Source organism: Notothenia coriiceps, unplaced genomic scaffold (genome assembly GCF_000735185.1).
Source record: "Notothenia coriiceps isolate Sejong01 unplaced genomic scaffold, NC01 NC01_scaffold00015871, whole genome shotgun sequence".
Classification (NCBI taxonomy): Eukaryota; Metazoa; Chordata; class Actinopteri; order Perciformes; family Nototheniidae; genus Notothenia; species Notothenia coriiceps.
Genome location: NW_011348572.1, coordinates 197 through 15,885, shown reverse-complemented (window position 1 = coordinate 15,885; position 15,689 = coordinate 197). Strand labels below are relative to the sequence as shown.

Here is a 15,689-nt window from a genome sequence, read left to right as displayed (position 1 = left end):
CGCTAAAGGGAGGGGTCCAAACAATAAGGCTTCTTCATCTGAGTCAAACTCAGGTCACAACTCTCTAATTGTAGCCAGAGTTACTGAAAACAAACTAAACCTCGGATGACACAAATGTTTTATTTCAATTTTCACTTTTAATTGTTTACCTTCTTCCCAGCTTTGCAGAGAATTGCAAGCAAATTCCACACAACAGCTGCATAAATGTAGGTTAATAATACATAAATTAGCCTACAATAATACTTTGTGTTTTTTCTGCAACCCCAACCTTACCATGTAATAAGCTGTGGGGCTGGCCTGTGGTTCAGGGCGTAGGTTTAAAACAAAATTAAGAAACAGAAAATTGCGAGAAAGGTTTTTCCTTCATTTAGTTGTCCACCATGCAGGATGAATGACCTCATGAAGAGTCTAATAACTGATGTGGCTTTAATCTTTTTAACGTAAGGGGGCATATGAAATATTATCAGCTCGTAAGTGAAGCAAATTAACCGTACAGAAATGAGTCATAGAAATAGAAGAGCCTTATCCGCCCAGGGCATAACCTTTTCTTAAATCAAGAGAAAGAACTTTATATTGTGATCATTTCCACCTCGTTATTCAATTACGCAAGCTTTTTCAAAGTCTGCATATTTTCCTGCCATGTAGTTCCTGTTTCGATTTATTTTGCATGGCAGACAGTTAAAGTAGCCCGTCTAGACTTTATAAATTCCTCTTACATCACATGCATCATATTTGGACTTTTTTGTCCCTGATACCAATTATGTTCTACTTCATCTTATACAACTATAGTAGGTTGATGAGGTAAAAAGTGTTCAGCATACTGAGCTCACTGCTCTCACAGCTGCCATACACAATCACTTCACAGAGTTTAACATGCAGACTAACTCTTGTTGAACTGTGTCAAAGACACCGACACGCAGAAGGTTCTTCTTGCCTGCTTGGCCCGACACCAGGCTCAAATCACATTCGCTCCTCGCTGGATGCTGCCTCAAAGCCGACGCACCTACAGTTTATTTTCCAGCAGAATTACAGAAGTAAGAAGCCCCCTCCATGAGTGTTTCTTGTAAGAAGTCGCTCAACCTTCCAGAACACTTTTTTTCCCCCCAGTTAGCGAAACCTGTACAGCATAAATCCATATTATCAGATCGGCTTAAAAGAATCTGGCCGCTGTGGTTGTTTGTCGACCACCAGCAAATTGTATTTACAACTACACTTAGCGCGACTTTAACCTTGACCAACGCAACGCCGAGCGTGGTTGTTTGGAGCCAAAAGTATGCGAGGGCGGAGGCAGGTTTTGGGATTAGTCGACCACATAATCAGCACGCCCTTCTGCACGTTCTACCTGGAAGCCATGTTGCTGGCATCCCTTGAAAGTGTTCCCCATGAAGTCGTGTTGACAGACGGTTAAAACGGCGAGACGTACCAAAAAGTAAATAAGTACCTCCAAAAGCGTTTACAGCCATAATCAAGTCCAGAGCGTTCCCTCTATCCAATATTAGTTTTATAAATAGATATTATACTGGGCTAAATTGGAGACAGGATTTTGCCCACTCTGTCTGTCATGAGTTTTCTATTATTTGCTTTCACTATATAAAATATTGAAACCCTCAATATCTGGTTACAGATTTCTGCCCGCTCAGCCAGTCTTTATGTTTTGGCGTCACTCGGGGGCCTCACACTCACAGCAGGCTTTTGAATGGGCTCCAATCAAGCATTTTAATTTAAGAGGCACAGGAGAAATCTTCACCATATGACTTTGTTATTAATAAATTCACCAGCCATGTGTCCTGTCAAATGTATAGCATTTTTATTTTTTGAGCCACTGTATAGCGCCTTTTTATTTGTCAGTAGTTCAAGGCTTGAAGCTCGCCTCAAGTTTTATCCCCTCTGAGCGATTCATTTTGATGCATTTGAAGTATCTCTCTCGCATACTGTGCATGTGTCTGTCAGGCTTTTTCCCTCCCAGAAACTTGTCGAACAAACCAGACCACCTCCCGGAACCCTCCAGAATAACCTCGCTACAACTGTGGTGAGGCATGGCGCGATTCTCACACACAAGCCCTCACTTCCATTCATGCAGCGCAATAAGCCAAACATATAAAAAACATTCCCACCCTAATAAACCGGGGGCCTTTTTCACTGCCACAAAGGGAGCTGGCTCCCAAGACAGTAACACTCTTCTTTTTTTTAAACGGACCCCTGTAAAAAACAGTCTGCAGGGAAAAGGCTTCCAAGCGGAGGGAAATGTGGTGACAGACATGGCCAAGGATATGACCCACCATATCGGGCCAATGACAGCCGCTATAAACCAGGTACCCCCCCCCCGATGCACTGCCAATATGTCCGAAACAAAAAATGTTGTGAAGTTAATGCAATTCTGCTTCACATGGGGAAAGCCCGGTGTTTTTGTGGACCCTACTCCTTTCAAATAAAGTGTCTCAGAAATGCTGCATTCTGGTAAAGTAGTGGAGCTGCTGTGTGAGAGTTAGCAGGTGTATAGCCTCATTGTGGTTATTATCAGTGAACTGCAGCAGCACTTTGAGTCTGCATCAGATTAACGCCTCGTTGACGCTAAGCTCTCCATCCGATGTTCTCTTCTTTTCTAACTGTTAGACTTTTTTTGATTGCGCTCAATAATGGACTGGACGCCATGAGACGACAGCTGCCTTGTCTGCTTTCTTGGTGACTTGTGTGTGTGTGTGTGTGTGTGTGTGTGTGTGTGTGTGTGTGTGTGTGTGTGTGTGTGTGTGTGTGTGTGTGTGTGTGTGTGTGTGTGTGTGTGTGTGTGTGTGTGTGTGTGTGTGTGTGTGTGTGTGTGTGCCTCATTCAGCTTAAGCGGAGGACTGAGGTTTCTGAGGTGAGGCGTCTTCTCGCTTCTCACGCAGTGCATCTGATGTTGCTCATCACATGCTAACATGTGTTCTCTGTCTGCACTGTGAGATACGCTAAAATGTTAAAGAGTTACTAATATAACACCAGCGGTACACACTGAGTGTTTGTGTTGGCCTGATATGTGTGATAGTGCTGGTGTCTATTTTTGATAACAGAGTACAAGTTTGTACTATTTAAAAAAAAATTGAAAAAAGGAAGGAAGGAAGAAGAGGTATTGGAAAACATTTTCTTTTCTTTTTTTAAACCTCTTTTCTTTTTATTTCCTTTTTCAAATGACTGACATGTTGGTTAGAACATTATACCCTGACATCCAGATAGATGTATACATTATTTCCGCAAGCTTAATGTCACACGGTATTAAAGTCACAGCTCAGGGAACCCAGACATTTAACAGCGTCTTTGATTTTCTGTAACCGTTCTTCTTAATTTCAGTTTGATTTGAGTTTTATAAAAAAAAGGGAACTTGCCAAATTGCTTTGCCTGTGTAATGGAAGTTGTTAAACTAACCGCTCGGGTATTTTGCTTACATGAGGTAGTCCCGATTTGAAAAGCTTTCAGATTGAACCGGCGTATTTAATGACTCTTGGCCTTTGTTCTCCCGCAGTTAGGTTTCAGTCTCCTGACAGAGTGAATTGTAAAAGGATATTGCATATTCACTAATGATTTCCAATGGATGATTACAGCTTTAAATGCTTGTCTCTCTTTTCCCCTCCTGACCTACTGTCTCACATCGCGTCTCACTGCTCTGCTAGAGTTCAAAATCAAAATCAGGCGCCCCAGCGGCACGCATGAAACCTGGAGTTGGTGACACGCTCCAGACTCTGATCTGTAAACGGGGAAGAGATAAAGGGATGCAGATCCCGCGGTTTTAGAGTTGAAAAAGCGAGGAAAGGCCTGAGCCTTGTCAGGAGGAAACTATAAAAGCCTTGGTGTCTGTAGAAGCTGTGAGAACACTGGAACATCATCCCCTGTCACTGCGGTTCCACCGAGGATATCAGAGGATTGTTCTCATGTGAGACGCAGATGTGTGTGTCCGTCTGACTGTGTGTGTGTGTGTGTGTGTGTGAGGCTCCAGAGAGTTTAAGATATACTCTGCAAACAATTAGGAGCTGGTAGTGCTTCTTCTGTGGCTGTCTCTAATTAAACTGCAACAGGGCCTTAATTGGGAAGGAGATTTTTTTTCTTGCTGCATTTCAGTGGCTGTCTTAGTGGTTGTGTGACGAACAGTGGGAATATCTGAATCCCCAGGACGCCATCAGATTAACAACTTCCACAACTACTTCATGTTATCATCACTAACAGGAATAAAGTCAACAAGCTATTCTAGCTAAAACCAGGTAAAAGTTGTAATCTCCTTCTGCTTCTCCACCACGCTTAAGAGCTCCACAAGTAAAAGCCGTCTGATTGGAATAACCATGGCAACAAATGGCTTCTTCACTGAGGCTGGCGTTTAGCTTCGCCAAGTATAGTGCACTCACCTCACCACATAGACCAAAAGTACCTCCTGGAAGTAAAGCAGAGAGCCTAATATGTTTGTGTTCTTTTTTTTTCTTTTATTGTATTGCCCTGTTCCAGTAAAGGGCCCAGTCACATGGAGCCTCTGAGCTCGTATTCAGCAGCGAGAGAGAGCGCCGAGTTTCACTTGATAATGAATGTCTGTGGTGAGAATCCCATTATGGCGCTACTCCATCAAGCCTACAGAAAACACTGGAGCGCAGAGGCATTTATGGGCCATATCAGTCAACTAGATGAGGGCAAATCAGATCCTGCCTCAGTGGACGGAGAGATATATGCATTCACACATTTCTTTTGTCAAAAGAAACAAGTTGTCAAAGCTGTACATTCAGAACTGGACAGAGGGTGGGGGGGGGTAAGGGGGGAGGATCAGCACTCACCTCTGAGTAGACTGCTGCTGTAGTTGGAGAAGGAGTCAAAGATGCTGTTTGATGCCATGACAGAGGAGGCAGAACGGTGAGGAGCCTGCTCTTCAGTCGATCTCCGCCGACCTTTGAGAAGAAGAAAAAGAAAACAGATCAGAAACAAAGAGTGAGGAGGAGGAAGGAGAGCGGTGAGGACACAACTCCTGGAGCTCGGAGCAACCAAGAATCTAGGGTTTGTGACTACCACAGGAATCCCAAGCCACAAGCCTGCAGAGAGAGCAGCAGCATGTGTTATAGAGCGGCAGCACCGGGAGACTTTCAGAGAGAAGAGGAGCAACTGAGAGAAAGAAACAGTGTGTGTGTGTCCAGGTGTGGACTCACCGGGGTTGGAGATGATACGAGGCCCTGCTGGACGGTGCCTGGGTGGTGGAAGCAGCGGGGGCAGCGAGGGCTGGGCTTGTGGTCCTGTGTCACGCAGCGGGCTGAGGGTCTGAGGTTAGCCAGCAGATCCTTTCTCTTTCTCCTGCACGATGGTGGTGGCCTGACTGGAGCGTCGATGCTAGTAAAAGGCTAAAAGCCACAGTGTATCTGCATCCTCCTCGCCATCCTCCACAAACACACTCCCCTCGGTGAGTGGTGGAGCCCACGTCACATGTCACGTGAGGTCACCGGGCCTCTCCCTCCCACCCTCTCACCCTCCCTCCCTTCTACTCCTATCGCATTTGATTTTTTTTCTCTGGTTTCTCTGCGTCGGTTTCTTAGTTTCCATGCTTCTCCTTCTCTTACTCGCCGGCTTCACTCTCACTTCTGATTGGTCGTCCACGTTTTGGAAACATTCTATTTTTCTTTTGAGTTCAAACCAGGCACTGTGGCTCGCTGAAACCACTGCAGAAGAGCTGCAAAAGTATTAAACCAAACACACATTCAAAAGAGAGAAAGAGGACAGAACTGAATGAAAAAAGAAAGAGAAGTGAGAGATAGCTGTGGCTTCAGAGGCAGGAGAGTGTCAGTCTAGCAGCTTCACAGGACCACGTTGTTCTCGACTCTATATGCATGTCCTGTGTACCTTTGTCTGACAGCACGTCTGTGTTTGAAAGAGCCGGTGGTTATCGGCCTGCTAACCTCCACCCATCGATAGTATCATAATCTGAGCCTCATCAGAAGCAGCACTGCCAGTAGATAAACTCTGTTTTCATATTCTTAGGTTACATCAACAATCATTTCTTTTTCCAGCACTACTTTAAAAAAGAAATGCATATTCAATTGTAACTCCTTAATATAAACTCACCACCTAACTATTCTTTCAGTTTAAGTTTGCGTGGCAGTTTGTGATTTTTAACCAAGCCTTTTTGAGCAATATGAGAAACCAATAAAAGTCAGTTGTGGCCTAGCGTAGTCTGCAAATGCAAAGCGATTTAACCTGATTGTGGTTTCCACACTTTTTAGGTTATTTTTCTACTCATTCAGTATCAACCTAAGTTGTGACTTCATTGCATTACTTCCTTTTCTTTCTTTAAAAAAAAACACTTTTCCTGCTATTTATTTGAAAGCTTTTTCTGCGCTTATGCAAGAAACAGGAAATGATTCATTCTGCTACAGATTTATACCGAAATGTAGCAACGAGCAACGTGATAAATGCAGTCAATCAGGGAAAAAGACTAACTGTTTGTTGTGGTACTGTTAACCTGAAAATCCTGTGTGTGTTTGTGCCTGTTTGTGTGTGAGTGCACAAATCACTGGCATTTGCAAACCTGTGGTATCCACACTTCCTCTCTCCTTTCTCCTGTCTTTCAGTGACACACTGACCATGTCTGGCCACGGGACAACAGACCCAAACCACCGTCTGGTCACTCATGTGAAGTCTGTGTGTCTCAGAGTGTGTGTGTGTGTGTGTGTGTGTGTGTGTGTGTGTGTGTGTGTGTGTGTGTGTGTGTGTGTGTGTGTGTGTGTGTGTGTGTGTGCGTCTGAGAGTGTGTGTGTGCATGGTTCTGTTACTCCTTCAAACTGCTCTGTGTATGGTTGTCAGGCCACTAGGTCCTCTGCTAATTGGTGGACAAGGCTGCTGCATGGACCACAGCATGTGTTTGTATGTTTATATACAGTACCATGTTCTGTGTGTGTGTGTGTGTGTGTGTGTGTGTGTGTGTGTGTGTGTGTGTGTGTGTGTGTTTGTGTGTGTAAGAGAGGGAGAACTCTTCCTGGTAGCCCGCACTGCCCTGTAAATGAGCAGTTGCCGCTGAGTTAGGCGGCAGCGCGGGCTAAATGACACGGCGCGTCGGCAAGTGTGGCCGAACTCTGAGGCCACAGCCGCGGCCCCAGGGCTTTTATCAGTCCGGCCACGCGGCCACTACAGGCCTCCGACTTAACCTCACACACAGCGAGGCTTCCTCTCCTCACACCTCTGCTGCCTCCCGACATGGCCTCGATCGGCCTGCCAGCCCAGGGACAGATTACAGCTGTGACTCTGCGCAGCAACAGGGACCGCTGTCAAGAGGCCTCTCAGGGAGACTCTCTGCTAGGCCAGGGGCATGATGGCTGAAGGGCTGTGCTCAGTCATGTTTGAGATTCTTTAGCAATGTGCTTGTGAGTATGTAAGGGAGGGTACTTAAATTTAATACCATGATTATCCTGTCTAAAAACCTTGGGATTCACAATTTTAACCCGATAAAATCTGCTTAAAACAATTTAATTTACATTTGTTTGGATACAAATACTTGTATTGCTTTGAAGATATGATTTTTTTAGTGAACATATTTTTTTGTGAAAAACAATCCTACAATCTTATTTTGTCATCTTAATAAGGTTATAAATCAGTATTTTCCCCAGCCTTGATAATGTAATCTTCTTTTTTTATTTGACCTGTATTTTTTTACTTTTCTTCCTTGATAGTGGGCTAGACAGCTTTTTCAAGTCACTCGTGAGGATATTCACAATTATCAAGACGGAATTTCATCATGATTAAATTCTTTGCAGTCTTTTTATCGAGATAAACAATACAATCCTATCGTCCGATCCCTGTTGTAAGACATTTGCAACAATTTATTTTTGGTATGCTCCATCGTGAGTGGAGGGTCTCTGCTGGATCTCTGGTGTCATCCGGGGTTCCACAGAGTGCAACGTTTCAAAGCACACAGGCTTGTGGTGGTTTCAGTTTATAATACTTTTTAGTGAGAGTATTTGTGTAAGTGTGACATGTTTCTGGTAATGATTGATGTTGTTTTTGAGATTGAAGTGTTTAATATATTTTCTCCCTGCTGTTTTCACAAGGGGAGTCTGTTTCAGGTTATTGTCAATTTCCTTATTCTTGTCCATTTGTGGTGGTAGACGTTTGCATGTCGAATTTCAATGAGGAATCGAGAAAAGCTAAACAAATACAATCCCACAGCATTGTGCAAGAACGGGAATTGTCTCCATTGTAGTGCAGTCCAAAACCTTGACATTTGAAGAAAGCGCTGAAGTCGAGGCCTTTTTTTCTCCGTGCTCAGCCCGCGCTGTGTTTTTTCTTCTTTGTCTAGGTAAACATCTGCTTCATGTTTTGAAATGTATCTCATGGCTGTGCACTGCCCATGACCGTGAGGGGAAAATAGTCTGAAGATCATTGTGGCCGTCTTTCACTCAATTCTTTTTTTCCCCTGCCCAGGCCTTGTTTATCAAGCCCCTGTATTTAAGCTTAATATAACTCCTGTTTTGCTGAGAAAACTGTGGTGGTTTAATCACTGTCAGTGGTCCTACGCCTCTCGGGTGTGGCTCGCAAGGCAAAAAGGACCCGGTGCGGTCGTGCGTCCAGCTGCAAAGGGGCTTATTTTGTGGTCTAAAAATTGCAGGCTTCCCCATATGTTCCCTATAAACGTGGAATGCAGCGTGGGACTTGAGGAGGCTTTTATAATAAAGTGGCCGTCATTGCATCAAACACCACGGTCCTGCCTTCCTCTGGGACCGGCCATGGGAGCCCGCTCTTTTTGGGGCTGCATGCACGGGTCCAATGTCCTACCTGCTCACTCACACCTCATAATGCCCTGCTCCCCCTAACTATATTACACTGCTCATTCCCTTGACTGATGGTCCTCTCCACTTTCAGTACCGTACCCATAGTCTGTACGGATTTATAACTTTGCAAGGATTTAACAGATTGAAAGAGTCCCAGTTGGCTTCACTTACCACTTTACATGTTACTCTTAACATGATACTTTTAACAAGGATTTATTCAGGAAGTTCTAATGCTAATTCTCTTTTTAGAAACATCGGCAGCAAAACAAAAATATAAAGCATATTTATTTTCCTAACTTGTCACATTTGAAAAAAACTGGGGTGGAAACCAAGAGATCTTACTTCTTTGAAAGTTGCAGCTGCATGACAAATGACTTTTGTAACCGACTCAGCATTGATTTGTATGTGTGTGTCAACATGTGTGAGTTCATATGTTGTTGTTGTTGTTGTCATTGTAAGCGGGGCACTCCCAGATGCAGTGGTGTGAGCACGCAGTATCCCGGTTGGAAGTGATCACCGGGCCCATTATTTATTTATTGGCTCCAGCAGACATGGAGAGCTGACTGTGGTAACCACAGAGGGGGGGAGTGGGAGCGCTGCATCGCCACACACTGAGAACTCCGTATCCCAGAGTTCCTGAGGGGTGGACAAGTATACAGTAACCATTCCGGGTGGATAAAGGGCTGTGACGAGTGTCATTGCACGGTGGATATTTATGGAGAATGTCAGATTCATGACGGGTTCTTTAACTGAAGAATTGCTTGACCTGTGATTTAATGTTATAAATCACATTATTCCCATACATACACAAAAAGCATGAGACTGCAGGGTCATGTGAACACACAGAGATTGAAAATAAATTAAGAAAATGAATTCCAGTGCCCAACACAAGTATAAAGAGGGTGGAGCACTGGACTCTACACATAAAAACACTTCAGTGGTTCTGAAGTTAAGGCAATTTGAAATAAGTGACCTTAAAAAGGGATGTAAAATTGCACCGAAAAAGATGATTGATTTATTTATCACTCCTTTAAAGGTGGGGTAGGTAATTCACTTCAGAAACACTTTTTGTCATATTCCATGGAATGCTCTTAACATCCCGATAGCAATGAATACATGAAATGCTTTGACAATAAATATATACAAAAATGTCATCTGTGGAATATCTGCCCCGGCCCAGCTAAAATAACTGGATGGCCTACCTGCCTGTCAGCCTTCCATCTCGTGCACAAACTTATTGTGTGCCCTCATTGGTCATGTGCGCGTTCGTGTGTGTTGGAGGAGGGGCTCTGTAAGGAAGGGGCAGATTTTTTTTTGGTTGTGTATTTTCAAATTCTAGCCCACTCGAGCTGGTTTCTCCATTCTTACCTACCCTACCTTTAACGTTGAACAGTTAATGTAGTGGTTATTTAATTCAAATTATGATGTGGTGTGAAGTGATATTTATTCAAGTCTTATGATAAACAGCTGTAAAATTAAAAAGACTTGTTTTGCATCTCTTGAGGGTTCGTACTGTTAAGAAAAAAATAAATCTAAAAAAAGGCGCAAATTGTTAATATCAGAGTCTTCGTGATTGTGCTTTAAGGAGAAACGTATTTCCTAAGAATGGGTGATGAATGATCACAGACGAGCTGCGTGAGGACAGATAAGATTGAACATCGTGATTGAGTGCTAACATGGTGGAAGCTGCCGGGTTCCTCCATTGCAGTGTTGCACCTCTGGCACCTGCTGCAGCTCTTTAGGACACATTTACCGTGTTTACAGGCAGTAAACCTCCATCCTAACCCCGTCACCCAAGCTCTTCCTGTTATGTAGAAACCGTGCCAACACAAAGACCGAGCATCCAGCCTGGCAACTTGCTCTTTAGGCTCCTTCCACAATTTATGGTCGGCACACAGTTCTTCCTGTGGCTTTTGAAACATAATGCAGAGTAAATATATCAGTCTCATCACACCAGTCTACAGTCATAATTACTTCAGTAAATTCAATTGAACTTGAGTAAAGTGAGGTATTTAGTAGTAGAGTAGAGGTATGCTTTAAGAATGTATGTTTTCTAATAAGATAGTGGCAATATATTAATATATATTATTAGGCATTAGAGTAGATATACATGGCAATGGGTCATGACTCTAGAGAATATGAAACATACAAGCTAAATACAGTAAATACAAAGATATTGTAACTTTTCTATTAAACTTTAATGTCATTTCTGGTACTTAAAAAATTATAAAACAGTTGCACAAATATCAAAAATAAAGGTTAAAAGAACTTGCAATAATGTTAACCAACTACATAATTATGTGCAGCAAAGTTCAACTACTTGTATTTATTCCAAGTCAATCTAAAATATAGTACATTTATTTATAATTATATGAATGTTTTAATGTATTTTGCCTGAGACAGAGGGGATTTTTAGTTTGAGGCAACTTGAATCATTGACCCATTGACTATTTTACTATGGGACTGACTCTGATCCCTTTACTTGGTTTCTACATTTCCATAACGCTGCGTTCAGGTGTTGGTGATAAGATAAAACATTTGAGACATATTTGCTGCTAAATGTGCATCCTAATCAGCTGTTATTACTTACTTACAATCAAATCAGGAAGACGGATGATAAACAAACTAAACGGTCGGCTGAGCGTCGTCTGGTTTTATCCTGTTTTAGTTGACAATGCTTATCACACTGTGCCTGTGCGTTTAGGAACACTCGTCTTCACCAGAGTGGTAAATGTACGCTGCGCTCTGAGGTACACGACGGCACCACATCATGGCAACGCAGCAGCTGGAGGATGGAGTGCTGCAGCCTCACATAAAAGCACCCGAGACCTCAGTTACCCCAAATGCCCCAACTTTCCACACAAACACCCCCCCCCCCCACACACACACACACACACACACACACACACACACACACACACACACACACACACACACACACACACACACACACACACACACACACACACACGGGTAGCTCAGCCCCAGCTGAACAAGAATAGAGCAATCCATGGTCTTGCCACAAACCAGAGTGATCCCGATGACCTCAGCATCATCGGGATCTTTTAAGCTAACACACGTTGAATGCTTTGCAATATTTTTTCACCATATGATTATTACTGGCTGAATTTGAAATGCACTTCATCTTCATAGAGTTGCAGTGAGTTTGTCAGTCACTCTCACCGTGTTTTATTACCTCTGCCTTTATTGGTGCATGTGTCTGCGTCTGAGCCTGTGCACATACGTATTTCCTGTGGTTCAGACACGGGTTTCTGGATGTGAGAGACGAGCCTCGTCTGTGGGGCAGGATGTTCCTCTCCAGCGATGCTCAGCGGTTAACTCAGACGCTGTGTGCGTGTGAGCTCAGGTCGCTGTGCTGCTGCATGAAACCTTCATATGTCCAGTGTGCATGCAATGGCCTTCTTCCACTCTGTTAAAGATCATATTGAGGCTCGACTCTACTACAGTAAATCTACAGCAATTTAAGATTTCAATGAAAGTTAGGTTCCTGATTACACAGTACCAAGCTCATTTTTCTTATGTAAAAATTGCAATAGCACAAATACAAAATATTCAAAGTTCAAATCCATTTAAATTTAAGTACTGAAATATTAAACTCAAACTGTATCAAAAGTAAAAGTGTTTATTATCAGGTCATAATCCTCCCTTTATTTCTAGTTGTATCATACATCATACAATTTAATTATTATGAGCTGTATTTTAAATGTGTAGCTGGTCACTATCTAACAATGTGTGCCTATTTTACATACTGTAGCATTTCATTCGATGACTGTCTTTTTTATGTAAATCACCAGTTAACCACCAGTTGCTGGGGCATGCAAGGAAAAACTCATACTAAAGTAACTCAGACGTGTACTTGATGTACTTAAACATATCTGGAACACAACCAGTTTGACAACGTGTTCGATAGAGTGTTTGTTGTCTCATTTGATAACGTACCAACCAGAACATGTGAGAGATAACATGAGTGTGCAGCATGATAACACATGATTAAGCGTGTCCATGAAAAAAAACACAAATACAGCAGGTCTGACCAAGTATGCTGTGTTGTTGTTTTTTTGATCACATCTGAAACTAATAACAAATCATCTTTTACTATCATTTTTTTTCAAACAACATGAGAAATGTAAGAACTTGTAAAGATTGTATCTTGGCAATTAAGTTATTGCTGAAAAACAAGTAGTCACTTACTATGACCTTGCTTGAAGTGAATATATCTGCACTTTCCTTGTTGTTCAGAGTTGGATTCTTTATGGTTTTTGCACTTATTGTAAGTCGCTTTGAATAAAAGCGTCAGCTAAATGATATGTAATGTAAGAGCAAAGGTGTTTACACATCAAGCTATATTAAGAAAACACTAAACTTAATTAATATACACACTTTTCAACCATAACTATAATGGCTTTGAAGCACCTGCTATTTTATTTGGCCAAGTGCATATGCATAGCTTAACAAATCAATAAATATATACAGTATCAACAAGTTATGCATCGCCTTCTTTATCAGCAGGTTAAAAGGTGTGACTATTTAACATAGAAATCCAAAAGGGCATGTTTGCCTACCCTAGAATAGTGTGACTCAGTGGGCAGCTTTGAAACCATACGTTTTAACCATAACTGGTGTGTCTTTGTTCCGGTGTGTGTACATCAGTGTGTGTGTGTGTGTGTGTGTGTGTGTGTGTGTGTGTGTGTGTGTGTGTGTGTGTGTGTGTGTGTGTGTGTGTGTGTGTGTGTGTGTTTGCAGCAGTGACCTGCTTTCATATAGCAGCCCACACATTTCAGTACCTCGGTGGGTTTTACTGACCTAGAACAGGGGAAGGGGGGCTCTGGAAATTCACATCTATGTTTCAGTGTGTGTCTGTGTGTGTGTTTGTATCTGTAAATGTAGGCATATGTGCTTAAGCTTTTTACGGTCTTTTGGAAAGCCGGTAACATAATAGCACACTCCATTTTTCTCAAAAATGTCGTTCTCACTTTCTCTTTCACCCCTCCCTCACACCGCCTCTCTTTCATTTGTCTCTCCCTTTGACAAATCGCGGCGACGTCCATTAGGATGCTTTATGAGGTGATGGTGAGACGGGGCACTCTTGACGGCCCCTAACACTGTCTCAACTCCCCACACACACACACACACACACACACACACACACACACACACACACACACACACACACACACACACACACACACACACACACACACACACACGTCTCACTCTGCCTCATCCTTTGTGCTCTTTAATATCAGAGGTCATTGCTCTTTGTCATCCATTGCAATGCGTGTGTGTGTGTGTGTGTGTGTGTGTGCGTGTGTGTGCGCGCGCTCCTAATGAAGCCCACTCAGGGCGGCTTCGCCCCCGGCCTCTAATGCATCCCAGGCCCCCCGGACTCGCTGGCAGGCTGGATGACTGGTGAGGCTCGGGGGTGCAGACCATGCAGAGGTTTAGGCTGCTTTACTGGGCCGCTAACACCGCTCCCCTCCAGTTTAAAGACATATACACTACATCGTGCATGTACAGTCAAAGACCACCTTGAGACCCCTCTAATGAATCTCCTGCTCGGACTGATGTTTGATAGGGAAGCGGCTCCTCATACATTTGCATACAGCGCTTTTCTTTAAGGGAGAAATCGCAGATTGAATGCATCACCACCAGGTCTGGGTCCAATTCTCTCTAATGCGTCTAATTTACCACCTCGCACAGGTTGTGATTAACAGGAAAAATGCCCCACAAATGTCGCACAATTCCCTTCAAAGGTCACGAGCTTCCCTTTTAAAATTGCAGGTCATTCACTGAGTTCCTGTTGCACTGGGTGACATGCCCCTTATTACCATGCACACAATCGTTATTCCAATGAATTGTGAATCAGCAAAAAAAAAACACCTTTTATTTTGTTGCAGCAGTGGACCGCGAGCAGTGTCCTGAACTTTTGTTGTAACCCTTCAGTTTTCTAGTAATTTAGGCAATAATTCCTTCTGCTTTTCTCTGCAAGTATAGCAACACACCCACGCACACACAGAAATTAAAACAACACATTCTAATAAAACATTTACACATCTATGATTAAAAGTCAATTATAAACATATATTTTTACATATGGTTATATTAAATGAAGTGGAAGCGTTTACCTGCCTTTTTTAAGTAAGATCAAGTTCAGTCGAGCTCAAAACGTCACCTAGTTGCAATAAGTGGACATTGAAGCCCTGCAGTCTGCCGTATTTATTCATTTGTATTTGACACGATCTGCACACTGGTTGGTTAGGATGTGCCTGTTTACTCCTTCTTACTGAATCATCTCTTAACAAAAGGTACAGGCAGACACTTTGATTGTCACATCTGATGGGTGTAAAACAGGTGCAGACCAACATGTAAATGAGAAAGTTGTGATTCTCCTCGCTGGTCTTGTGGTTTTAACACCTTGGCTCTTCAACACAATAGCTTGCTGTGATAGAGAGCCAGACAACAATGCAGTAATCACCCAGAGTGAGTTCGGTCCAGGACAAACCTTCACTACCATCCAAACAATGAGTGAGAGAGACTTCCTCTGTGACCTGCTGCTCTGAGCCAGCCTGTGTGTGTCATTAACGCAACACTTGCAACATTTCCACTGTATCTACTTCAAGTGTTTCCCCTACCATTGTCTTGGCGGGGCGCTGCGCCCTGCCAAGGGAGCCCCGCGCCCTGCCTGAAATTCAAGGTGTTTTTATATTGTTTTTTATTTAAAAAAAAATATATATATAGCACCAAATTTCAACTGAAGTAATCTATCTACGGTCACTTTTCACATTGAACATGTGCTCTTTTATTAAATAAACTAAACGCCATGTTATTTATCCAATGTGTTCATGTTTCAGTGTCCACTGCTTTGCGTATTCACATTCTCCCTCCGCTCTGTTTCTGAAGGGCGGGGCT

General features: G+C 42.9%; 1 protein-coding gene across 4 annotated transcripts in view; it reads right to left on the bottom strand.

Annotated features, from left to right (window-relative positions):
• runx3 (RUNX family transcription factor 3) overlaps positions 1-5,337 on the bottom strand; it is a 45,972-nt gene extending 40,635 nt beyond the window's left edge. For 3 of the 4 annotated variants that reach the window (XM_010775624.1, XM_010775626.1, XM_010775627.1), the window contains exons 1-2: positions 5,154-5,337; positions 4,788-4,898 (exon numbers count right to left, since the gene is read on the bottom strand). In XM_010775624.1, coding sequence (XP_010773926.1) covers positions 4,788-4,845 — 58 coding nt within the window. In that variant the 5' untranslated portion in view covers positions 4,846-4,898; positions 5,154-5,337. The remainder of the gene's footprint in view (positions 1-4,787; positions 4,899-5,153) is intronic. The other variant, XM_010775622.1, reaches the window with a different exon arrangement.
• Between the last annotated feature and the right edge of the window lie 10,352 nt (positions 5,338-15,689).